This window comes from Vulpes lagopus, chromosome 11 (assembly GCF_018345385.1).
Source record: "Vulpes lagopus strain Blue_001 chromosome 11, ASM1834538v1, whole genome shotgun sequence".
NCBI classification, from domain to species: Eukaryota; Metazoa; Chordata; class Mammalia; order Carnivora; family Canidae; genus Vulpes; species Vulpes lagopus.
The window spans coordinates 43,515,129-43,541,835 of NC_054834.1; the positions used below are offsets into that span (position 1 = coordinate 43,515,129).

Consider the following 26,707-nt stretch of genomic DNA (forward strand, 5'->3'; position numbering starts at 1 on the left):
GTCCTGGTCGTCTGAGATTTTTCCTTTCTTTTATTTTCTTTCTTGTTCTTTAAACAAAAGAGCTGTAGTTGTCCGCTCTATTCGGAGCACTGTTGACTCTTGCCGACAGTTGATGCATTGAAGCTTTTTACATCTGCTGTTTTCCTGGCCGGACAATGCAGTGCTGTATTCTCTTCTCAGTATCCATATTTCTAGTAATAACACTGAGCTGCAATGTAAAGCAGCCAGAGCTAGAATGTAGTGCTGCGATTGTATTGAAATAGAATAGGATTTGACTCTTTTTCGTTGTTGCCTGTCAGCTGCAGGAAGGATTTTGAGCAGTTTTACTGGGGTTTTTAGTCTATAATATGAAATCCACGGTTCCTCAGCTGCTGCACAGGCAGGCAGCAGTTTAAATGTGGGCTTGACAGATGCTCTCTCTGACAGAGCAGAATTTAACGTCACTGCTTGGCTGAATCCCACGTGATTGTTTGCATTCATTTTGACTAAAAACCTAAGGTAGGGAGAACCTTAGAGATTTTGCTTCGTGTGATAAATTATATATATTCAATGTAAGTGTAGTGATGAGTGCATAGTATAAACATGGGATGATTATGAAATAGTTATAATTTTATTTTATCCTTATTTTCCTTTTTTTGTTTTTTTTGTTTTGTTTTGTTTTGTGCTTAAGCACAGGCTTTCTAAATGTTTCAGGGTTAGATGTTGGTTTCATGTTTCTAACATGATTTTATAGGATCTAAGCAGTAGAAGCTTTTGTATGTAATTTGGTGCAATTTAACCCCTTCAGTGCATGCCTTCCTTTGAAGTTTATTTTCTCAAATTGCTCCAATTTACTAGTATCAAGATAAGACTCAGACCTTTTTTTTATTTTTATTTTTTTTTTTTTTTTTTTTTTTTTTTTTTTTTTTTTTTCCTTTTTTTTAATATATCTATACCCCCACCCCTAATTTTCTGGAGTTTATAAATCAGCTGGAGTGGATCATTTAATGGCACATGGTGAGATACAGCCCACTTATTTTTTTGCTTTTATGTGTTTTCTAGTCTTCTTGAAGACAGCAAAACTATTTTTAATCACTTTTTAATGTCAGCTTTTATTTTTTACTTTCCTTTTCTTTAAGATTACATGTATGATAGAAGTCAACAAAATGAGATAGTGGATATAGCACACTTGTACAGAATCTTCTTGGTGAATAGTAAGGTTTTACTAATCATATTTACTTATCTTAATATTTCAAGATTGTTTACTAACTTGCCTCCAAGTACGTTTTTCGGTAAGCAACTAGATACTCTGAAAAATTTCATTGTATGGTTTAGTCTCCTGGGCACCTTGCTTTTTTCCTGCAGAATACTGGGACGTTGTCTTTTTTTTTTTTTTTTTTATATATATATATATATATAGCCTGAATTATGAGTTTTTCCTGTGAGACTTCAGGGATATTAATTCCTAAAAATTTATGGTTTTAGAACTTGAGCTATATATTTGTAGTCAGATATATACTTCATACATCCTATCTTTTCCAGTTAAATCTGTTACATCAAATATGGGTTTACACTTTCCCTAATACATCAAAACTTTTTGTCCTCATATATTTTAGTGTAGCTGATACAATATTTTTTGTACTTTAAGGAATCCTGTGATTTTTTTTTTTTTTAAGGAACGAATGTAATTTTCCCAGAAATGTTAGAAGGAATATTAAGTTTTATAAATGGGAAACTTAAGATGTAGAACTTTGGCTTTTCCTAGTTCAGTGTGAAGGACAAAATTGAAAGCCAGTTTTTAATTTAGTACCTGTATCTACTCATACTTCATGCTCACTGCTTTTTTTTTTATATTAAAGGTAGGTAGAAAAGCAGTGCTAAAGTGCTAACTTAAAACAATGTATGTTACAAAAGTAGAAGTGGATTTTCAGAGATCATATTTATCAGTAATTATCAGTAATTCCTTACATAGGATTTGTCTACAAAGGTGCAGCAGTGATTGTTATTTACCCAAAATCAGATTACATGCTAAACCTACCTAAGCTAGTTAAGTGGCTTTTTTCCCCTCCTTGTAGTTTCATTATCATAATACCCATTTTAAAGATGAGGAACCAGTGCTTAGAGTTGTAAATAATTATCCCAGATACCAGCTAATTATAGTAAGAGTCTATCTGGAAATTAAAGCAAGATTATCTAATTCTTTATACTCTGTTCTTAACCATTTTACTAGGTAACACTGTTGGAGAAATTGTGGGAATTTTTTTATAGGACTGACACAGTGTACCAAGAAATCATTCATAGAATTATGAATGGATATTTATATTTTCATTATATTCACTTGTCAAACATGCGTATTGATCAACTACTGTGTGCTGATATTTGTAGTTCGGCACCGTTTATTATGTGTTAGACAAAGATGATTTAGACACATTCCATACCTTTTCTCTAGGAAGGGTAAAACTATTATTTTTGCTGTTCTTTTGATTTGACTCTTTTTTAGTGTCCCACTGGATTTTATCATAGATCTTGGTTATTAAGAGAGCTCCATCACATAACCTGCTGGTTAATGGTTCCCTCAGTATTGGTTTGAGCCCCTGAATTCCCAGTGGACTATTGTCTCAACTATGCTTGCTATGAGGCAAGGGTTAATATAGCAAAAGAAACTCCTAGAAGCTAATAAAGTGCCTATCTACTTAATCAGAATTTACTTTAAATTCTTAGGTACACCTTCCATTGCTTTCTTAAATTTAAGTTAAACTGGCTAAAAACTTTACATAAAGTACAGAAAAACAGAGCAGACACAAGATAAAAGTTTCTTTAGTGACTTTTTCTAGCAACCTACATGTTTCTAGCCAAGAGAAACTGTAAAAATCTTATGACAGGCAAGCTTGTAGAAAGTTCTTCCTTTAGTCTAGTTTCTTTTAACATCTGAATTCTATGGTTAAACTTTCTTAGTAAATGTGACAGGTTTCTTTATCAAACTCAGGAAACTGGCAGCTATTTTGTTAAGTTTTATAGTTAAAAATGTCTTACAATTTTTAGTTGCATAGATCTGCTTTTTAATCTTATAACACGCCCCTGATGGGAAAAACAGGGTATTACAGTATTCTGTGTGTTTTGGCCAGAACTGTCCAGATTGGCTTTAGGGTTTTCCTGGGCATGTCTACAATAGTCCTCAGGAGGCAGAATTTAAAGACAAAATTTGTAGTGCCTCCTAATTCAGTTTCTATTGAGTATAGAAGTAATTACTACTTTATTCTTATGGCTTGTAGTTTTTGAGTCATTATGACATGATGAATCATGTATAGATTTGCTCACTAATAATAAAGATAATTCATTTTATGGAATTATACAACTTATATAAATTCAACTAAATATCCTTGGTGAGAAGAAGAAGGAGAAAAAGAGTCTGGGGGATAACACTTCAGCCATGGCAGGTGATTCACTGAGAATGAGCAAATATCCTTGAATAATTTGAGAAGGTGGAGATATGAATCTGGTTTTCCCTGCATTGGTCTTCATTCCTGTTTGTGCTTTAGTATGAGTAATTGGCCCCTAAATGCAAGCAATTTTTTTTTCCAGCCAGTGCTCACCTGAAGAACTAGTTATTTTTTCCAGTGCTGGAGAAAAATCTTAATGTTTTGAATCAGGTATTGTTTCCAACATAGTACTCTGAAAAATGCCATTTGGCATAGTTATTTAGAGACCAGCTTTAGTTTTAATTTAATCAGTCAAAAATTTTTGCATAGAGTAATGTTTGCTTAGAGTTTAAATCTTATGACTTAAGATCAGATGAAATCTTTTTCATTTGTATAAAAGATGTGGACAAATGGCATATTTTTGGCTGTTTAATATTAGTAAATAGTTTTCTCCTTTTGAAGAAAAATTACTGTGTTCATTAAGAGTTTACAGTTTTCCTTTGAAGTCAGTAGATGATTTATGAACCAGTTTCACTTTTCCTTGAACTTACAAAGCAGAATTAGCCTGATTTCAAATTAGCAATCTCAGAATGACCACAAGTGTCAGTGTTTGCCTGCCTTATTTTTCTTCTTCAGTTTTCACCAACTTAAGCAGCAGATACTCAAATTGTTTAAGAATTTCTTTTGACTGGAAAGCAGAGCTAAATTTAAGTGTCTCTTTCAGAACTAATTTTTAACACCCTTATTAGTTTTAGTTCATATAAACTATTAATGATCCTAAGGTAAAATATAAGCATTAAAATCAGCAGTAGTTTGTGTTATGCTTGTATATTCTTTTTTTTTTTTTTTAAAGGATTTTATTTATTTATTCATGAGAGACGCAGAGAGAGAGGCAGAGACCTAGACAGAGGGAGAAGCAGGCTGCATGCAGGGAGCCCAATGTAGGACTTGATTCTGGGACCCCAGGATCACACCCTGAGCTGAATGCAGACGCTCAACCACTGAGCCACCCAAGTGTCCCAATGCTTTTTTTTCCGTGAGTTTCTTATATTGTAGCTGTTCAGTGTAACATAAATCAACTAGACTCTTTCATTTATTATTTGGCACACAGGGTGTGTGTGAGTACCAATATTATTTGGTACTCTTGTTGAGAGCTTTGGTTCTCATTAGGGTAAATGCTGTTTTCTAGGAGGTGTTCTAGAAGTTTATGAGGGTATGTTAGGTTGACAAAATAATTGAAGGGCATTTAGTGAGTGAGGCCAGGAAAAGAGGTTTGTAGCCGGTAGGACAATTTTAAATGAAACATAATTAGAATACAAAGTGTATTTTGTAAAATGTTAACATATACTGACTTTTCTAGGTATATAACCCCAGTGTATATATATTGAAGGTTGTGCTCAGCTTTGTTCTGAACTTGGCCAGTACTTCACCATTTTGAAAAATCCTTTTGCCTGTGGCAGTCAGGTTTGTAGTAGTTGGCTTACCAGTAGAGTATACCAGTCTGTGAACAAGTGTAATTGTTACATTCACTTTGATTTTATGACTAGGTAGTAGCATTTGATTACTTTATTATGTCCTCTGGTGTAATTTCTGAGACTTAAAATATTTGTGCTTAGCATAAATTTCTTTTAAAATTTCATTTTTGTATTTATTAGGATACTAATTTTCATTTAAAAAATTGCATACATAGACTATTAAAAGAGGTCAATGTAAAATACTTTTTTAAAAAAAATACTTCTTAACACACAGGAGACATACTGAGTTTGATAAGTGTGAAGCTAAGTCAGTATCTTTGGATAAGTTCTTAAGTACCATACTCCCTACTCCTCAAAATATTGTTAGTATTTAAAAATTTAAACACTATCAATTCATTACAGAGCACAACAAACATTTTGTTAATTCAAGTAGATGTAATGTGTTGAAACTTAAAATTCTGCTAAGTCAGTTAATTGGACATTAACTTCACAAAGAAGCATTATTACTCAAATATAAATTATTAGTATCAGAGAAAATGCTTTTTATTTAATAGCTTTAGTAGATAAAGAAAAAGTTGAAAATAAATAGAATGTTTTCCCCAAAGGGCTTTTTTGAAAAGAGTTGGGAGCATAAATATACTTGATTTTAAAATTCCCGGGACCTTTCTTCAGAATGATTATTTATGCTCTGATTGGAAATAGGAACTTTAGTATAAAGAAACTTTGCAAGGCAGAAAAGAGATAAAGGTTATAGGATTAGGAAGGAGAAATTTGTGACTTTGAGGTTTGATTTTCTTCCCCTTCCCCAACTTAGAGGATGCCTAAGGGATTTACTTATATTCAGCAAATACATTGAACATTTTTTATATGCAAGCTACAGAAAGATAGGAGATTTGTCATTTGGTTCCTTTTATTCAAGGTATTGATAGGGTTCGGATACCTAGATCATTATATAGATAGCAAAATAACTGGAAGGAAATGTTATAGACTTATTTAAGCTTTTTCCCTTCAGTTTCAAATTGTCTTCTGTAATTCATTATGGTGTCACTCAGTTTCACTCTTGATTTCTGTTGTACTCGCCATTATTTTTTTCATCTCCCTGATTGTTTACTAACATATTGAGTCTGTTTCTTTTCCATGTCCTCAGAGTTGACCTTTATTTTTTTCTGTATTTCTTCTGTTAACTTTTCATAGATTTCCTTCTGTATTTCCTCCTCTTTTCTGTATTTCCTCTGTTAACTTTTCATAGATTTTATATTTATTAATATCTCTGGTGGGCACCTGGGTGGCACCTTTGGTTAAGCATCTATCTACCTTAGGCTCAGGTCATGATTCTGGGGTCCTGGGATCCAGTCCATTGTCAGGCTCCCTACTCAGCCAGGAGCCTGCCTCTCCCTCTCCCATTCTCCTTACTTATACACGTATGCAGTCTTTCTCTCTCTCTCTCTTACATTCTCTCTCTCCCTCTGTGTCTGTGTGTGTGTGTATCTGTCAAATAAATAAAATCTAAACAAAAAAAATCTCTGGCATTTATAATGTTACAGAGCATTTCAGTTGATATTGTGTGTGTGTGTGTGTGTGTATGTTAAGGGTAAGGGTCGATAGTTAAATATATACAGGTCTGTGTTTATTTTAGCTTCCTCAATTAGTTTATTGAATTATATTAAATAGCAGAACATTGAATGTTTTCTTTTAAAGTTTACGATATTATTATTTTCCTTTCTGCCGCTATTACCAGCAGCTATAATTATGTGATTCTCAAAACAATCAAATTTAGCTAATTCCAAACATGTACTCTTTGATAGAGGGAGATGGGCAGGAGAATATTGTTTATATTCACATGGAACAGAAGAAGAGCAATTTTTTTATAATAAATTTATTTTTTATTGTTCAATTTACCAACATACAGAATAACACCCAGTGCTCATCCCGTCAAGTGCCCCCCTCAGTGCCCATCACCCATTCACCCCCATCCCCCGCCCTCTTCCCCTTCCACCACCCCTAGTTCGTTTCCCAGAGTTAGGAGTCTTTATGTTCTGTCTCCCTTTCTGATGTTTCCCACACATTTCAAGAAGAGCAGTTTTATATGGCTATACCATCTTTGAAGAAACCCATATTGAATTATGTCTTCAGTCAGTTAATTGGACATTGAAGGTTATACTGCAATGGCATTGTTCCAAGTGACAAGGTATTACTTACATTAGAATAATAGAATTTTAGAACAGAATTAGATCTTTCTAATCATCTAAAAATCTAATTGTCTCATTGTGGAGTCAAGATAATCAAGACCCGAGAGGTGGTTTTCTCACAGCTCTACTCTTTAATATGTCAGAGCTGAAGCTAGAACCTGGAGTTCAAGATTTCTAAATCAACTGTTTTTTTCCCCACTGATTTACACTGCCTCTGGTTACATGAGTGTATTTGCTTTTAGTCCATAGACCCATTAAGGTACACAAATGATCCCTTACACCTGGCCCTCTCCACTATAAGGAAAATCCTGCCAGTTTTAAGTGAGAAAGATTGTGCTTTTATTAAACCTCAGTGGCACATATAAAAGAATTGCTCATTTGTGCCAGAAAAGGTATGTGGCCATTATAGACTTTGGTATTAAAGGAGATCAGTTTCTGTGTTTTGGTTTGTTTCTAATTGCAGTTTTGTAATTACACATTTCATCTACATTTATGTGGATGTAATTTTTAAATCTGTAGATAAATAAATGAAAAATTTTCCCCCCATTTTCTCATTATGCAAGAATACCCCTTTAAAGATTTTGTATTCTTTCTCACTCTCTTTCCTCTCTTTTGATCCAAATTTCATTTGCTGTATTTGTATTACTTGGAATCTCCAGAGAAGCAAATGGATGGATGGATGGGTGGATAAATGGATCGATGTATGGGTGGATGGGTGGATGGGGAGGAATTAGCACATGTGATTATGGAAATTAAAAAGTCCCAGGATTTGCAGTCAACAAGCTGGAGACCCAGGAGAGTTGAGGTTACAGCTCCAGTCTGAGGGTTGGTTCACAGGCAAAAGAACACTGATGTCTCAACTTGACAACAGCCAGGCAGAGAGCGAATTCTTTTTTACTTTGCCTTTTTGTTCTGTTCATTTTTTTTAGTGGATTCAGTGAGGTCCACCCACATTGGGGAGGGCAATCTGCTTTACTCAGTCTGTTGATTCAGAAGTTAATCTTACCCAGAAACATTCTCACAGACACATCCAGAAGGATTTTTTTAAAGATATTATTTATTTATTAAGAGAGACATAGGTAGAGGGAGAAGCAGGCTCCCCAGGGAGCCTGATACGGGACTGGATCCCACAACTCCAGGATCATGCCCTGAGCCAAGGGCAGATGCTCAACGACTGAGCCACCCGGGTGTCCCCAGAATGATGTTTTAACCAAATTATCTGGGCACCCCATTGCTCACTTGACACAAAATTAAACCTTCACAGTTACCTTCTGAAAAGCATTCTAGAGAATGGTAAATGGAAAATTGGTATTTAGATTTTTAATCAGTGAATATCTTCTTCTGTTATTCATAAGCACTTGTATTCTAGTTTGGTCTGTGACTGTGAAGAAAATGAATATTTATTCTCAGGTCAGAGTTTTAATTCTGTGAGTAGATTTGGGTAGGAATAGAATTTTTGTTTTATCTTGAGATTAAAATACTTACTTTAGTCTATGCTCCTTAGATATCAAGTAGCAGAAACTTGCTCAGCTTAAGGAAGAAAAGGAAATATATTATAATGGTATAGGAATATTCTGCAGAACTCAAGACTGGGAAATATAAATTGGCCTTTAAAAGAACATAGACATTGAAAAACTGTCAGGAATCAAGGAAGCTTTTCCGTTTTTGTCTGGTGCCATATGAATACTTGTCCCTTTTTTGGTACCAGCTGTACGTACACCAGCTCCCTGGTCTTTTGTATACATAGTCCTCCTTAAAGCCTGGTACAGATAACTGTAGCTCATATTGCTGAGCATATCTCTCACTGTTGATTTCCAACTCCAAAGGAGAGATGTGGAGGAGATATGATTGAGTCAGCGTGTTCATGAATTTATCCCTTGTGGGTATAGTCCAGAGCTAAAAAGGGAGAAATAGAGTTTTCTCTTGAAAAGTCTGCCATCATTTGTAATTAGACTGTGTTTATTCTTTTAGCATACCTTGTGCTTTTTAAAATTTTTTTATTTATTTTTATGATTTACCATTTTAAGTGTATAAATCAGTGTCATTAAGTATATCTATAATGTTATACAGCCATCACCACTCTGTAGCTTCATTCCAAATTAAAACTCTGTACACATTAAACAATTTCCTCTTGCCTTCTCCCCAGCCTCTGATAACCACTGTTCTATTTCTACGAATTTGGCTCTTCCAGGTACTTCATAGAAGTGCAATTCTCCTTTTTTTTTTTTTTTTAAAGTTGAATGATACTCCATTGGATGCATAAACTGTAATTTGTTTATCCATCTGTTTGTCAGTGGACATTTGGGTTGTTTTCGCCTTTTGGCTATTGTGAATAATATTATGCACATCAACATACATTTAAATACATGGTCAGTAGGATGCCTGGGTGGCTCAGTGGTTGAGTGTCTGCGTCAGTGTTTGACTCAGGACGTGATCCCAGAGTTCCCAGATCGAGTCCTGCATTGGGCTCCTACATGGAGCTTGCTTCTCCTCCCTCTGCCTGTGTCTCTGCTTCTCTGTGTGTCTCTCATGAGTAAATAAATAAAATCTTTAAAAATACATACATACATACATACATACCTGGTCAAGTCCCTACTTTCTGTTCTTTTGGTTATATACCAAGAGTTGGAATTGCTGGATTATATGGTAATTCTATATTTCATTTTTTGAGATACCACCATACTGTTTTTCATAGCAGCTGCACATTTTACATTCCCACCAGCCATCACAGGGATTCTAATTTTTCCACATCGTTGTCAGTACTTGTTAATTTCAGTTGTGTGTTTGCTAATAGCTATCCTAATGGGTATGAAGTGATATTTCATTGTGGTTTGATGTGCATTTCCCAAATGATTAGTGATGGTTGAGTGTATTTTCATGTGCTTATTAACTATCTGGAGAATGGTCAGTTTCTTGGGAGAAATGTTTATTCAGTGTTTTTTGCCCATTTTTGGATTGGGTTGTTTTTTGGTTTTCACTTGTAGGAGTTTTTTTGTTTTTGTTTTTGTTTTAAAGCTTATTTATGAGAGAGGGAGAGAGAGAGAGCTGTATTCGTGAGCAGAGAGAGGGACAAGCAGACTCTGTTAAGTGAGGAACTATAGGTGGCACTGGATCGCAAGACTGAGATCACGACCTGAGCTAAAAGCAAGAGTTGGACACTTAGCCACTCAGGTGTGCTTTTTTATCCCCTTTCCTTTTCTTTCCCTTTTCCTTTCCCTTTCTTTTCCCTTTCCTCTCCCTTCCTTTCCATTCTTTTGTTCTTTCTTTTCTTTCTTTCTTTCTTTCTTCTAACTGTCCTGGCTGGAATTTCAGATGATATGTTGAATCAAGGTGGTGAAACTGGACATATTGTTCCAGATCTTAAGGGAAAAGCTTTCAGTCTTTCACCAATGAGGATGTTAGCTGTTGTGAGTTTTTCATATTTAATTTTTATCATATTGAAGAAGTTTCCTTTCATTCCTAGTTTGATAAGGTGTGTGTGATACTGTTTTTAAATCATGAAAGGATGTTAAATTGTCAGGTACTTTTTCTGTATCAGTTGACATGTCATGTATTTTCCCTTCAATCTGTTAATATATATCTGTATCTATTGATTTTCATATGTCGGACCATCTTTGCATTCCAGTAATAAATGCCACTGGGTCATGGTGTGTAATCTTTTTAGTATACTGCTGAATTTGATTTGCCAGTTCTTTTCTTAAGAGAATGTTTCCTTATGGAAAGAAGTTGGTTTAATAATTATTAATTCTTCTTTATTTTGGACACTGAAATGAACATACACATACACATTTTAGAAAATACACATATGCACGTTACAAATAAGAATACATATGTAATTATAATTTTAAAACCTGCATTCTCTGATCATTAAATTGCAAAACTTGGTGAAGTCAGGGACCACCTTGCTTTTGCCAGTTTATTTGGCATGCAGTGCTTTGGTGAATGTGTGTAGAATAAATAAATGTTGTTTAATTCTCTCAGTAATCATATATATTTTCACCATTTTTATTTGACAGATTAAAACCGCTTAACAGTAGTGAATTAGTAATATTAAGGCAAATGGATTTGTTTTAATTAATGTATATTTTTTAAGGACCTACCATGCATCAAGCACACCATGGTAGTAATAGGCATTGGAGGCGTAATAGATAGTACCTGTCCTAAGTTAGCTTACAGTCTGAGAAAAAACAGACAAGCAAATAGAGAATTCTATAGCAAAATGGGGGATTTGATAGAGGTTTCAAATCTATATAGTTTATAGAGATTCTCCAGTATATTTTAGAAACATGTTAGCTGTTTTCTGTGTTGGCAAATACTGTATGCATAATTATTCTGGTTATGGCAAATGTAAAAAAAATATGCTTATAGCTTGTGTTTTGCTCTTGAAATCTCTTGTTTTCAGCCTCATTGTCATTTGTCTACAGAGTTGCAGTTGTCTTTTTCTACATCATTTTTCCAAAATACTTTTTTTTTTTTTTTTTTTTAAGATTCACTCAGTGTACTTAAAATTCAGATGTTTTTTTAAAAAAGCATTCTAATATTTGGGAGTTCTAAATATCAAATCCAAATTTCAGGGATATGTGTTACTTTAGAAAGACAAAAACATATAAGGGTATAATGAGTATTTCATTTTTAAAACATGTTACTTTTGATGTCATAAATATAGTAGTCAAAAAGGTAGATTATAAACATGTAGAGTCTGCATATATATTCTGTGTGTTTTATTCATTTAGAATTTTCAGTATTTTGTGAAGTTTCATATAAATAGCATTTTTCCAAATTAAGTACATATAATGTATTCCTTTTCATACTGATACTTGTCACAGATATTTTTCCTTATGGTATTACATATCAGGGTATTATTTTCTGCTTGTTTAAAGCAGCAAATACCAATATTGTCTTTCCTAGTACTGGAAGATTTTTAGATTTTCTCATTTGCTAAAATAAGGCAAGTAAGGATTATAAACAGCATACTTTGTTTTGCCTTGTTATGTTTTACAAAAAGGATTCTATCACTTCTCCCATTCTTATCTGTTATTCTTTTTCAGAGTGCCTCAAGTCTCAGTGGAAATTATAATTGTTCTGACTTTTCAAGAGAAAGCAGGTTTTCCTCTCCAGTTAGCACAACTTGTCAGCTCCTTTAGTTGTTTTTTTTTTTGGTGGTGGTGGTTGTTTTTTACTGATACTTTATTTTCCCAGATGGGTATTATTTTTCCCTCAATCCAGGTATCTTTAAAAATGTAGAACTGTCAGTCTCTTCCCCATATTACTGCCAAATTATTATTCCTGATTTTTAACATATGCCACTTTGTAGCCTTTGAAAAACTTCACCTCTGTTTCTTCATCTTTAAAAAGTGGTGTGGTTGGGTTATATAGTGTCTGAGGTTCTTTATGCAATGACTTTTTATAATTTTATTTCAAAATAGTATGGATCGGAGTCAAATGAACTTTTAGCTCTTAGGGTTGGCTAGGTAGTCCTAAAATGGTTACGGCTGTAAACTTAACGACATGATTAGCAAAGATCTTCCCAGTTTTCTTTCAAGGATCCCACAGTCTCCAATTTAGTATCTGTATAGCTGTGTATGTGTGTGTGTGTGTGTGTGTGTGTGTGTGAGAGAGAGAGAGAGAGAGAGAGAGAGTGTGAATATGTGCTTGCAATTAAACTTGTGTTTACTAATTCCAAAATTAATCAAAATTATACTACAATGACTTTGGCAACCCAGAATTTTCAGTACATCTGAGAAGACAAAATTAAATAAAACTCGGTTACAACTAACAGTAACTCTGCTCAACTAAGTGAGATGAAAATGTGTATGGGAGTATATAGGTTGGTGAGATGAGGGCTTTTAAAGGTTCATATAATCAAGAATAAATTGGAGGGAGAATAGTCTTTCAGGGTATTATTACTAGATAGGTGTTATAAGGGATGTTGTATTTCACGTCTTTCTTGTGCATACTAGTATCATTCTGTCCTGCAGATGGGCTTTCCCCGTGAGTCAAGAGATATATAATCATCTGTAATGTTTGGTTTGCCACCTTTGCAGCCTTGTAGCTAGAGGTATAACTTACTAGTTCCAATATATAAAACATAACTCAGGGGAGAACTCTTAACTGACCTAGGCTAGGACACATGCCTCCTCCAGTAACCAAGGGCCAAGGCTTATTCCCAAAAAGAAATAATTTGGAGTAGAAGGTCATCAAGCAATGACAGCTTACTTTGCAAACAGAAAATACCCATTTTTTGATATTTAAAGAGGTCCCAGTATTGAGTTTACATAAAAGTAGATAAAAACACTTGAGTTGTGATTCGTTATGGAAAAGACTTTTTTCATATTACTTCTGTGTGCTTGTACCTTTTGCTGACCTGTGTTATAAGAGCTGTAGTCTGTTCATTTAGTATAGGTTTATTTTAACAGTAAGCTGAATCAGTTTGGTTCGGATAGTTCTCAATATGCACATAGTGCTGTTGTGTTCTTGTGATTTTGAACTTCGTCTACTCTTTTCAAAAGAAGGCTTTGATTTGGATCCAACCAGCCTTCTAGTCAAATGTAGACAGAAAGATGTGTGCATATGTGTGTACTCACTGTTCTTCCTGTCTCATTTCTTTTATTTTTTCTGTTTCTGTGTGTACTTAAGCCCCACTCCATGACTTAGTATTTACATATAAGGATTTCTAAGTAATATAGATAATGTTTATTTTATTTTCATGTTTATTATATAATATCGAGTTGATTCCTCTTTATGCAGGAACATGAGATGGAAAGCTGATATCTTTTTAATTGGTGTAGTTATTTAAAAACAACCATGGTATTGCCTACCATCCCAAATTATTTTACTATGCAAAACCTCAAGCTTTGAATGGTTAAAATTAAAGTTATTTAACAGTTATTTCTTTAGAAATGTTTCTGTGGTTCTTTTTTTTTTTCTAATTCATTTATTTATGATAGTCACATAGAGAGAGAGAGAGAGAGAGAGAGGCAGAGAGAGAGAGAGGCAGAGACATAGGCAGAGGGGAGAAGCAGGCTCCATGCACCGGGAGCCAGATGTGAGATTCGATTCCGGGTCTCCAGGATCGCGCCCTGGGCCAAAGGCAGGCGCCAAACCGCTGCGCCACCCAGGGACCCCTGTTTCTGTGGTTCTAATACTGATTTTTATTATTATGGATTTATGGAACTTCCTGGTAGTTACCAAATTTCATTTCAGTTTGAGTACAACTAGAGTAAGATCTCCATGAATTACTAGTTGTTTTGAAAAGTACATTTGTAGTTATTTTTTCATTTGTAGCTTCCTTTTAAGTGTGAACATGATTGAAACTGTTATACTAAAGACAACTTTTAAGTATCTTAAGCATTTCAGAGGCATCTAGTCCTGAGTGTATAATTGATACATTTCAATACTTAGCATAGTTTTTTCTGTATATTACATACTTAGTAATTAGTTGAGATTTGTTATTTAGTTAAAATTTTCAACCACTCTTAAATGTAACAAATCTCATCTTTATAAATGTGATTAATTTCCCTGAATATTTTAAAGGAATTTAATTTGAAATGTTCTTGGGGTTTTTAAATGCACTCCAGAAGTAACATCATGTACATCTTTCTAATGTGAGATTATGTATCATTTATTCATTTTGAGATTGTTTAATGGAATAAAGATTGACTTGATTTTAAAATGAGTAATAACATTGCTGCAAATATTGTCAACAATTAAGCAAATCATTGAATATTTGAATATTGTCAACAGTTGTCAACAATTAAGCAAATCATTGAATATTTGAAAAATATTACATGCTTACTATAACTACTGTATGGTAACAGTTTAAAATTATTTTCTTCTAAAGACTCCTGTTATTACTTCATGATCAATAGAATAAAAGATAAGAGAGGGGTTTTTTGTTTGTTTGTTTTTAATGCTTAGGATCATAACGTGTTCAGGGGAAGGACTGATTGAGAAATACGGAGATACAGAATTTCATTGCAGTAATTAAATATAAGTGTTTATTATGTAAAGGAACTCTTACATCATGTGTCAATATTTATTCTTTTAAAGGAGGGTGCATCGGCTCGTAAGACTCAGACTCCTGCAGCACAGCCAGTACCAAGACCAGGTAAAAATACTAAACTTGGTGGTGGGGGTAGGGTGGGGGGTGTCTTGTTTTTTAATGGTCACAATGAAATTTTTTTGATACATACAATGATTTGAAGGAGTTGAAATATTACTTAAAGTACTTCTAAAGTAATATAAGAACATTTGCTTGAAAAAATAGAGTTGAAGAGTTACAGAAGATTTTTTAGAAAATGATTTTAAGATCTTAGAAAAATGTTTTTAGAAAACTATTTATATGTACATATTCCCTCACCAATTCCTTATTCGAGAGTATGTATGGATGTGATCTCCTCCTCCCCTCCACCCCCCATTGGAAGCACACCACCATAATTTTAGTAGACTGATAAGCATTTTGATGCCTAGAATTTCAGAGGTCTGTGTTCTTGAGCATGTAAGATTTCTGCAATCAGTTTTGTAAAAGGTATGGTAAGCAAAGACGTTATTGAAGTTATTTTGGAAATATTTTTCTTCCCTCTTCCCATTTCCTAAAAAGATTGATCTTTATAAATGCATGTAGATATGCCAACAATATTATACTCATTTTAGGTGTCCTGGGTATGATTTTGGTGTTTTATTTTTACATTTAGTGTAATTACAGTGTTAGCTATACCACATGTCTTTTTTACCTCATTAGTGCTATTGAAAATAACTGTCAAGAAAATGGAAAAGTCCTGGAAAGGCAGAGGCAAGAATAATAAATTGAGTGGTCTTCCTCTTAAATTTGGCAGCATCAGTAGTATAGATCTAAAGGTATTTTTATTCATAGTATGTTTATAGGTGAACTCTAAAATTATGTAGATTATAGATAATATTTCTGGAAGCACTTTACAAGTACAATATTAAGGTTATATGTGGCTTATATTGGAATGCTTTTTATCTCACTGTGTCCTGGATTCATACATCTGAATTTTGACATGACTAGAATTACCTTTTTTTTTTTTTTTTTTTTGAATGACATTGGATTTGTTTGGAATTTCTGTGATTCCTGTTTCTGAGGATCGGTGGAGGAGTGCTTCATTAGCCATGTATTAAATTTGAAGCACATTGGATACATTTGTGTCAGATGACAGGACTGTGGGACTATTTTTAAGTAGAGAGGATCTTACCAAAAGCCATTATAACAGTATAAGGAAGAGCAATTAAATTCAATAAATATTAGTTGAATGCTTTCTATCTATGTACTCAGTGCCAAAAACTAGGAAAAGCTAAGAAGGAGTTCTTTTCAGAAAGTAAGAAAAAGTAAAGACAGTAGGAATTGGGCCCTAAAAATACAACCCGTGAAGTAGACGATACTATAGAAGCAGTTGAATGACTGATACAGAATTGTTTTTCTTTGGAAGGAAGAGATGGGAGGCTATTGTTGGTCAAGTCTAAAGATGATGACATTAGAAATTCAGAAATGGTATAAAAGGGGAGAAATCACCATCTGACATATCTAACCCAGTTTTTGGTTATTTGGCCGACAAAGGAAAGGGGTAGGGGGAAGCACTAATATCTGAATAAACGAGGTTGTTCAAATGTATCATGTGATAAAAGAAGTTAAGGGAGCTGGATTTTAACAGCCAGTTTTGTGACCTTGGCAAAGATCATATGTAAACTAAGGAGCACTCCGTCTTTTCAACTCTTAATATTCTGTCATTCTTCTTCAGTTGTTCTTGAGAGGGGTACTGGCGATTAAACTGATTGAGATTAATGTGAACTAATATCTCATGTGAGATCTCCTCTTCTTTTTCCGCAGTTTTTTAGCATTTATCAATAAAACCTGATTTGAGTGGATGTGTTAGGCAGTTTGTCATCTTTGTCTGATTAGTGAAATTTTCTTTTGCTGTATAAATGTTTATTTGTTTATGGGATGCTGCCCAATTTTGAATGAATATTGGATAGTGTATGACATACTCACTTATGTTATCTTTTCAAAATTGAAAAATATATGTATGATTGCTCAAAATCTGTCAGTGTAATATAGATGACAGATTATACATTTATAACTGTTATTTGTACATACAATTTTTTTTTTAAATTTTTTTTTAAAATTTATTTATGATAGTCACAGAGAGATAGAGAGAGAGGCAGAGACACAGGCAGAGGGAGAAGCAGGCTCCATGCACCGGGAGCCCGACGTGGGATTCGATCCCGGGTCTCCAGGATCGCGCCCTGGGCCAAAGGCAGGCGCCAAACCGCTGCGCCACCCAGGGATCCCTGTACATACAATTTAAATCATTTGGAAATGGGGTTTTGAACCACCATTTTGTTTTCCTCTTCTGTGGGACAACTCAGATATAGAGTTCCATTATTGATTGTTTTTTCCTTTTTGTTATTCTTTCACCACATGTTTATTTATCATCAATTGTGCCAGGCAAGTCCCCAGGTAAATTTGATATTTGAAAGTGTCTGCAGTTACTCCCAACTTCTTAACACTTATTTAGAGAATGTAACTAACAAAAAGCACATGTTTTTCAGTGGAATAGGAAGGATAAGCCTTTGATAAACTATAGGCTTATACCTTACTGTCACTTTCTTTTTAGAGTGTAAGTCTCTTGTACGGAACCCTGCTTCCTGCCTCTTTTTTATGCATATACAATGCGTACTTCACTTCTCCAGCTTTAATTTTTTATTTTTATTTCACAGATTCCCTGAAATGAGTATAAATGAGCCTATAGCTCTAATTTATCTGCTTAAATATGAGATTGAGAGAATTAGCCCTTGTGTATTTTAAACAGTTCTGGTTCTAGTATCTTATTCCATAGGTTTATATCTGTGTGCTGATGATTTTCAGATTTGTATGTCCAAATCAGACAGCTTTTCTTACATCTGGTATTTTATATAAACTGTTTAACATTTGGATATGCCATAGGCATCTTAAAACTGATGTATAACCTCTGTTCCCTGATGTTTTCTCCCAGGTGTCTTCTTCATGAATAAATAGCACCACTGTCAACTCTGCTTCTTAAGCAAAAAATTCAGCAGTTATTCTTCATTACTCACTTTTTGCATTTACGTCAGTGAGTTCTGTCAAATTTACCTTTTCTGTGTTTCAGATTTGTCTTTTCATCTCTACTACCACAACTTAAATCCAAACCATTATCATTCTCTAGACCAGTGCTGCTTGAAGTGTTAGTCCATGACCTATTTCTGGCTTCCAATAAGCTACATATGGAAATTGAGAGTACAATACTGTCACGACATCCAAGTGTGTGATCATTTTCTAGTAATTCATTGTTACTGAATTTTACTCACTTGACCTTGGATTGGAAATTTTTAAAATTTAAAAAATACTCTTATCTTTACACCTCATTTGAGTAGTACCGCTGTGGACTGTTAATAGATCTAACTGAGCTTTCTGCTTTCATGCTTGTCCCCTTTTGATCACTTATCTAAATCTTTTTTTTTTTTACTTATCTAAATCTATTGTTTTTCCTTTACAGAAGATGTGAAGATGTGACATGAAAATCAAGTTATGTCATTTTCTGGCTTAAAAGTTACAGGGTTTTCAGTGGCACTTAAATACAAACCTAACATCACCTAGAAAGCTTTTTATATATATTGATTTCTGCATATATTTTAAACCTCTTCTCCTGCCACTCTTTCTTTTGTCCCTATAGTCTATACATTTGCAGTTCCCTAAGCACAGCAGTTTCTTCCTGTCTTTGGCATTTGCTCATATTCCTCCCTCTAATCTGGGCTATTCATCCACTTATTCTTTGCAAGTTGGCTCCTTGTCATCCTTGAACTCTCAGTTTAAATGCTACTTTTTTCAAGAGGTTCTCTAAAGCCAAAGCACACTTTTCTGTCAGTGTACACACCTTTTGTTCCTTAATATTGCATGTTCACATATGTTTATATGTTTTTGTGTGCTTACTTATTTATGGTCTGGCTCCCCTACTTTTACTGAAGGGTCTTTGAGGACAGGGACTGTTTCTGTTTTATTTATAATAATAAGAGGGCCTTGTACATAAGGCTCTGAATATTTAAGTGAAGACTGTTATTATATTAGAAATCAAATGTAGCAATCAATAATAATTATTCTCAGCTTGTAAATTTTCAGTCATGGCATTTGCTGAAGGCAGTGTTAGTGGCACTAGAAGCAGTAGCATTTAGGATCAGCTATAGCCAGAGTTTGCTAAATATTAAATATTTAGTCCTGATTAAGGACTTAACATGCATTGTTGTTTTTAAGATTCTCACAGCAGTTTTAAAATGTAGAAACTATTACTACTGTTTTATATTTGAGGACAACTGATACAGAGCAGTCTATCAGTTCAACTTCCTAGGGTAATTTGCCTAGGAAGTGGCAAAATGGGGATAGGAATTGAGATCACTAATATATAGATTCTTGCTCTTAATCATTTTGCCATGTGGACTGGTGTTACTCTGCCCTTTCTTCTCTCCTCCCACTTTAAATCAAGCTTAACATAGTGCGTTTGTCATGGTGAATATACCTTGGTCTTTACTTAACCAGGGAACCTGTTCATATATATTTTTTTGTAGCTATTTCTTACTAAGTCTCTAAACTTTATTTTTAATATGTGTGCTTTTATATTTTGTCTTTTTCTTATATGGGGTCTTCTCACTCTTGCATTTTTAGTAAGTGTTTTCCTAAATTCCTGAGTCCATTGTCTACTTCTTCACCAAACCATGGTGTTTCAGTCAAATCTTTTTTGTTGCTCCTCTTAGTCATTTTTTTTTTAAAGATTTTATTTATTTATTCATGAGACATAAGAGAGAGAGAGAGGCAGAGACACAGGCAGAGGGAAAAGCAAGCTCCATATAGAGAGTCTAACATGGAACTTGATCCCGAGTCTCCAGGATCACACTCTGGGCTGCAGACGGCGCTAAACCGCTGTGCCACCAGGGCTGCCCTTCTTAGTCATTTTCATAGCAAGTCCCATCTCCTGTTATTCATGTATCTCTCCAACCTGTCATTACCTTATCCCTCCAACAACTACCAGATATTTACTGAGACTATATTGTGTTTCAGATGATGCTATCTCGCTAATCAGGTGTTTCTATGAGTCCTGTTTCTAAAAATGATTTAAGAAAGCTTTACTGTTTTTTTCTCAGCAAGAAGAAAGGTATGAGAACACTATAATAAACATACATTTATGTGAACTTTTATTTACATGTATCTTTCACTACCTAATGTGGCTAGAAAAATCATACTACTGGACTGATAAAATTTTATCATAATAAGTAGCTATACAAAAGAATACAAAGTATTAAGTGAAAATGTAGCATTTTACTGCTTTTAAAATAGAACACATTCCAAAAATGCATGTATCACTTTAAAAGTGGTAATCTGTTTTTAACTGATGTTGAGTTAGAATTTTAAATCTCCTAAATTTTTATTTATTTTCGTAATTTAAGAAAATGGGAATTCTGGGCCACATGGGTGGCTCACTGATTGAGCATCTGCCTTTGGCTCAGGTCATGATCTCCAGATCCTGGGATTGAGTCCCACATCAGGCTCCCTCTGTCTATGTCTCTGCCCCTCTCTCTCTGCATCTCTCATGAATAAATAAGTAAAATCCTTAAAAAGGGGAATAGAAATTCTAACACAGTACACACATTTCACATAGAAAGCAGTCAGTAAATTTTTATTGTAAATTCTGAAACTTGAATGTACAGCATTTTTAAGTTCTAAAATACATTAATCTTCAACCAGGCTGATACTGCTGTTATTATACCAACAAATGTTTCTGTGTGTTATAAAGTCTGTTATATAGACAGATAATGAGAAGATGAATATTTGTGTTTTTATAACATACATTCACAATTTTAATAATATGTGCAACTTGGGGTGCCTGGGTGGCTTAGTTGATTGAGTGTCTGACTCTCGGTTTTAGCTCAGGTCATGGTCTTGTGGCCTGGGATTGAGCCCCACATCAGGCTCTGCACTCAGCTTAGAGTCTGTTTCAGATTCTCTCTCCTTCGCCTTCTGCTCATTCATATTCTGTTTCTCTCTCTCAAATAAATAAAATCCTTAAAAATAATAATAATATGGGCAATTCAAGATAATATAGACCTCTACATGACTCATTGCCTGTAATGTTGTCTTCTAAAGAACAAAAAGCAAATAGGAAGAGAGAGAAAAATGGTGAAAAATATTTTAGGTCTTAGTTCCCAATAATGCCTTTCTTTCCCTCCTAAATAGTTCAGCACATTTCTTTCTCCCAGCCCTTCCCCTAGTGTTATATGATTTTGCATTTACTACATTGGTTATCAGTTAATTAAGAAACTATTTGCTTCCTTTGCTAGGCTTTAACATCCATTGATATAGATACACAGTATCTAGCAATGTAGTATATCTGCTTTGTTATAACAGATTGTTAAATAATGGTAAGGCATATTCATGTTTTGTGAAATAGAAAAATAAATTATTTGAGAAGATTGATATTATTTTAGAAGATTGTAATATTTTAAAATGTTATAGCTAGTCATGTAATTTAAATTTTTAGGCCTTAGTTGCTTTGTAAATTTGAAAATAAGAATGTGATTTTTGTGACACTCATTTTTTTTTCACTCTCTTATTAACAGTTTCTCAAGCAAGACCTCCTCCAAATCAGAAGAAAGGTGAGGTGTTGTGCTTATGAATCTAAACTTATTTTAAAAAGTAAAAGTAGGGGCGTGTGGCTGGCTTAGGCTGAAGAACATGTGACTCTTGATCCTGGCATCAGGAATTCGAGCCCCATATTGGGTGTAGAGATCACTTAAATAAACAAAACTTAGAATTAAAAAAAGAAAAAGTAAAAGTAAATAATATTACAAAATTAAGGCTGATTTTATGCTTGTGCAGTTATATAAAACGTATGTGGTATCCGTTCTGACTAGTCAGTGTTCAGGTCATACTGATTATTAAATATTTTGAATTTTGAATATCACTGTTGATGTAAAATTTTTTTTTAGCTCAAAGGGGTTAAGATTACAAATTTACCAACTTTTAAGTTTTAATTGGGAGTGTAACTATATTTCATTTAATAATAATAACAACATATTTGTTATCTTTATAATTTTATCTTTATAGGATCTCGAACACCCATCATCATAATTCCTGCAGCTACCACCTCTTTAATAACCATGCTTAATGCAAAAGACCTCCTACAGGACCTAAAGTAAGTAATTTGTTAAACTGTTGTTTTCATTGAATATGGAGGTATCTTTGAGAATTAGTTAAGGATTTGGTATTCCTTATTTAGAGAAAATAATTTCAGTTTCTGTGCTGTAGGCTTTACAGATAGTCTGAAATATAATTTTCAAAACAGTACAGAGTACTTGAACAATGCAGGGGTTTGAGGTGCCCATCCCCTGATTAATAAAAAATTTACGTACAACTTTTGACTCCTGCAAAAACTCAATACCTAATAGCCTAATACTGACTGGATACCCTACTGATAACATAATTAATATATAACATAACAATTAATACATATTTTGTATCTCATATGTATTATATATTGTATCTGTACAATAAAGTAAACTAGGGGAAAAATGTAAAAAAATCCCACAAGATAGAGAGTATATATACGTTTACATTATTGTACTATTTATTTATTTATTTATTTATTTATTTATTTATTTATTTATTTTTAAAGATTTTATTTATTTGTTCATGAGAGATAGAGAGAGAGGCAGAGACACAGGCAGAGGGAGAAGCAGGCTCCATGCAGGGAGCCCGACGCGGGACTTGATCCTGGGTCTCCAAGATCACACCCTGGGCTGAAGGAGGCGGCACTAAACTGCTGAGCCACCCAGGCTGCCCTACATTATTGTACTTTCTAAAAGAGATTTTATTTATTTATTTGAGAGAGAACATGAGAGGGGTGAGCAGTGAGGGCAGAGAAAGAGGGAGAAGCAGACTCCCCACTGAGCGGGGAGCCAGACTTGGGGTTCAGTCCCAGGACCCCAGAACCATAACTTTAGCTGAAGGCAGATGCTTAACTGACTGAGTCACCCAGGTGACTATATTACATTTGTAGGGAAAAAGCCCACAAAAAACCCATGTATAAGTGGATCCATGCAGTTTAAACCAATGTTGTTCAGGGGTCCTCCATATATTCTTTTCTCTCTGGATCCCTTAGGGATAATTACAGAAATTTTTAGCTAAAATTCTAATGAAAAGAATACTATTATATTAATTTCTAATATGAATTTTTTTAACTTTTTCCTGAAGAGCTTGAGGAAGTTCAAAAACAAATTCCTGTTCTCTTCCTTTCCCCTTCTCCAATTTCCAGTTGAAGAATGGAAAAAATAGTAACTTCTCCATAAATTAGATACATATACTGTGTGTAGGCGGTGGTGGAGGTTGGGAATATAGTTTTTTAACCTAGATATTAGTAAAATTTAGTTGAAGTTAAAACCTACATCCTATGTTAAAATTTCCAGGTACTTAGCTTTCTGAAAATTTTTTATTGAGGTATAATTGACATAACATTATTAAGTTCCAGGTATCTAGTGTAAGGACTTAATATTTTTATATATATTGCAGAATGATCACCACAGAAGTCCAATTAACATCCATTATCATACATAGTTACAAAGATTTTTTTTCTTGTGATAACTTTCAATATCCATTCTCCTCCTTTCAAATATGCAATACGATATTAACTATAGTCAGTATGTTTACTTTATATCCCTATGACGTATTTATTTGATAACTAGAAATGTGTACCATTTTCCTTTGTCACTCGAATTTTGTACATGAAACTTTTTGTTGTTCTCCTTCCTCATTTCCTGTTTAGAATCCGTATAGTCACAGTTATAACTCAAATTGCTCCTATAAACACACATCATGAGAATGTGTACAAAATTAATTTCTCCCCAGCCCAACTGGCTTCAGACTTAAAATTTAAGTATTTTTCAGGAGTATTTATCTTTATGTTATTAATATGAGTAGGTGTGCTACTTTTAGAGATCATGATTATTATTTTTTTAATCTTTATACTTCTTGTATTGGCTGTCATTTCCAGAAGAAAAATGGCAATGTTAAAATTGTTTTAAATAACTTTCAATGCTGTGTAGATTAGTAAGGCTTAAAATTAACCATGGGTAAGTGGTTTTTTCAAAATGCTGTCAAGTTTATGAACACTATTATTAGCATGGCAAATAATGAGTGGTTTTGCTAGTGATTTCTGGATGTCTGCCTTTGCTCATGACAGAAGGATATCCACTATGCTTTCCTCTCATTTTAAATTTCATATGCCAGATTCTCATGATTTATATGTACTGCTGATATTGTGTTGTTTGCATCTGTGAATTGTGAGTGGACTTTGTTCTCAGGGTCATCACACTTTTATGTAGTATACATTAACTTAAATTATCCTTCATTAAAAATGCGCTGTGTGCATTTATGTCTGTATGGAGGTGCAAGTGTTCTCAGCCCCCTTGCTCTGGTAGGCTCTGCTTGTGTCCTTTTTAACAAGTTCCTTTTCTCTTTTCCTGTGCAGTACTAGACTTAAATATAGTCATTTTTAATAACATATTTTCAAGGGGAAAATTTGTTTTCTCTCTTCCTCATACAAGGTCATGAGTTAAGACAGACCTTTTAAGTCTTAAAACATTTATTGCAGAATTCACATAGTTTAAATAAACATGTAGTAAAATGTTGTTTTGAAGAAACAGTGGTCACCCTATCCTATAGTGATTCTCAGGTTTTTTTCAGTCATGCTGATTATTAAAATGGGTAAATTGTTTACAGACTCACTTAAACACTGCTGGGTGTTTTAGCATTTTAAAGATCATTCATTCTGCTTTTCATCAAGTAGGTGAAAGCAAATGGAAGGACCCAACATTATATACACTGTATAATGTTTTAGAGGCTGAGTGGTATCATGGTCATTAGTTGGAGAGAAGGGGGTTAAATGAATTCTATGATACCTTTCTCTAGTGTTTGATACTCTGTCATGGTGCTTGTTAAATAGAGGTTGTCAAATTGTCCAGTTACCTTATGTAATTAGTGACTAAATCTTTGCATTTGTTATGAATTTAGACTTTGGCTCACTATGCTTTCATTTTAATTATTTGAAGAAATTCTGGATTGAAGATATCTTTTACTTACAAAGTGATTTTATAAATTTGCTTTTGTCAGATGCTATAGTAATATAACAAGTCTAAAGTTGATTTTTACTTTTTTATTATTACTTTTTTTTTAAAAGATTTTATTTATTAGAGAGAGCAGGAGTGGGGATGTGAGGGTCAGAGGGAGAGGGAGAATAGGCTCCCTACTGAGCAGGGATCCCAAAGCATGGCTCCATCCCGGGATCCCAGGGATCCTGACGTGAGTGGAAGGCACTTAACCCACTGAACTACCCAGACAACCTGGGTGATTTTTATGTTAAATTCTCAGTTCAAGGATTTCTGGTCCACAAGCATAGCATAAATTCAAATTCAGAACAGACCAGAGTGACATTGGGGTAGGCCCTGGGCTGACCGATTATCTAGGACTCCTTTTTCCTCCCCTCCTCTAGAGCCAGATCAAGATGGGTACACTTCCTTAAAGCTTATTTGGAATGTTTTCCTCCTAGTACATCCTTCTATTGATTGTTTATCTCTTGTAAAGTTCTAGTTCTGGTTCCTTTGTGTCCTTCCTTTGTGTGGGTGGTATAAACCAAGTCTCAAGAAAGTGTTTCTGTCTTCCATTTTCATTCACTGCAGTACCAGTAATTTCTGGCTCATGACTATTTCCTTTCCAGCTCAACTGTGCACTTCAGGTGCATGTTACATTTTATCTGACATTTCTTGGAAGGGTTTTTTTAATTACTGGAGCTAGAATTTTATAAGGTATTTAATATGTCTATACTGAGTTTGTTCATTCAACACTATAGAGCAATAACTAAAAATCAAAGTGCTATGTAGATAAACTACAAGCTCAACCTTCTCAGAGTTCACATGATAGTGGTGTTAGTATGTTAGGAGTCATTTATTGCAACTGATGGGAAATAAAATATGTTCTAGCATTTAGTATAAAACCCAATCTCAGGAGCACCTGAGTGGCTCAGTGGTTGAGCCTCTGCCTTTGACTCAGGTTGTGATCGCAGGGTCCTAGGGTTGAGGCGCACATCCTCTCACATCAGACTCACACAGGAAGCCTGCTTCTCCCTCTGCCTATGTCCCTGCCTCTCTATCTGTATCTCTCATGAATAAATAAATAAAATCTTAAAAAAAAGTCTTAATGCTTTATTATTTGAAAGTACAGTGAAAAGTATAATTTTTCTTTGACACTAATTTACAAACTTAAATCACATCTTGAAGATAAGTTCAAAATCAAATTAGACCTCAGCAATAATTAAATCCACCATTAAAAACTTCACCTAGCTCCTCTCACAAAGTTTGTGGTGTTAGTGAGAACATACATAACTGTAGTGATGTGTTTTTTTTTTTTTTTTTACTAATCTAAAGAAATACTTGAAATTTATTATTTTCTAGGTTTTGAGACCTAAAAAGGATTGTCAGAATACATTCTTACCCTGAATGAAAATGCCAAGAGATAGCCTTAAAGCCCACCGTGGTAGTTAGTTGCAGAGCAGGAAATGCAACGAGGTTTCTC

At 34.2% G+C, this 26,707-nt stretch overlaps 1 protein-coding gene across 3 annotated transcripts in view; it reads left to right on the plus strand.

Moving 5' to 3' along the window:
- The window catches only part of CDC73 (cell division cycle 73), a 118,940-nt gene that overhangs the window by 62,710 nt on the left and 29,523 nt on the right, over positions 1-26,707 (plus strand). For all 3 annotated transcript variants that reach the window (XM_041723223.1, XM_041723224.1, XM_041723222.1), the window contains exons 11-13: positions 15,112-15,169; positions 21,703-21,738; positions 22,190-22,277. In XM_041723223.1, coding sequence (XP_041579157.1) covers positions 15,112-15,169; positions 21,703-21,738; positions 22,190-22,277 — 182 coding nt within the window. The remainder of the gene's footprint in view (positions 1-15,111; positions 15,170-21,702; positions 21,739-22,189; positions 22,278-26,707) is intronic.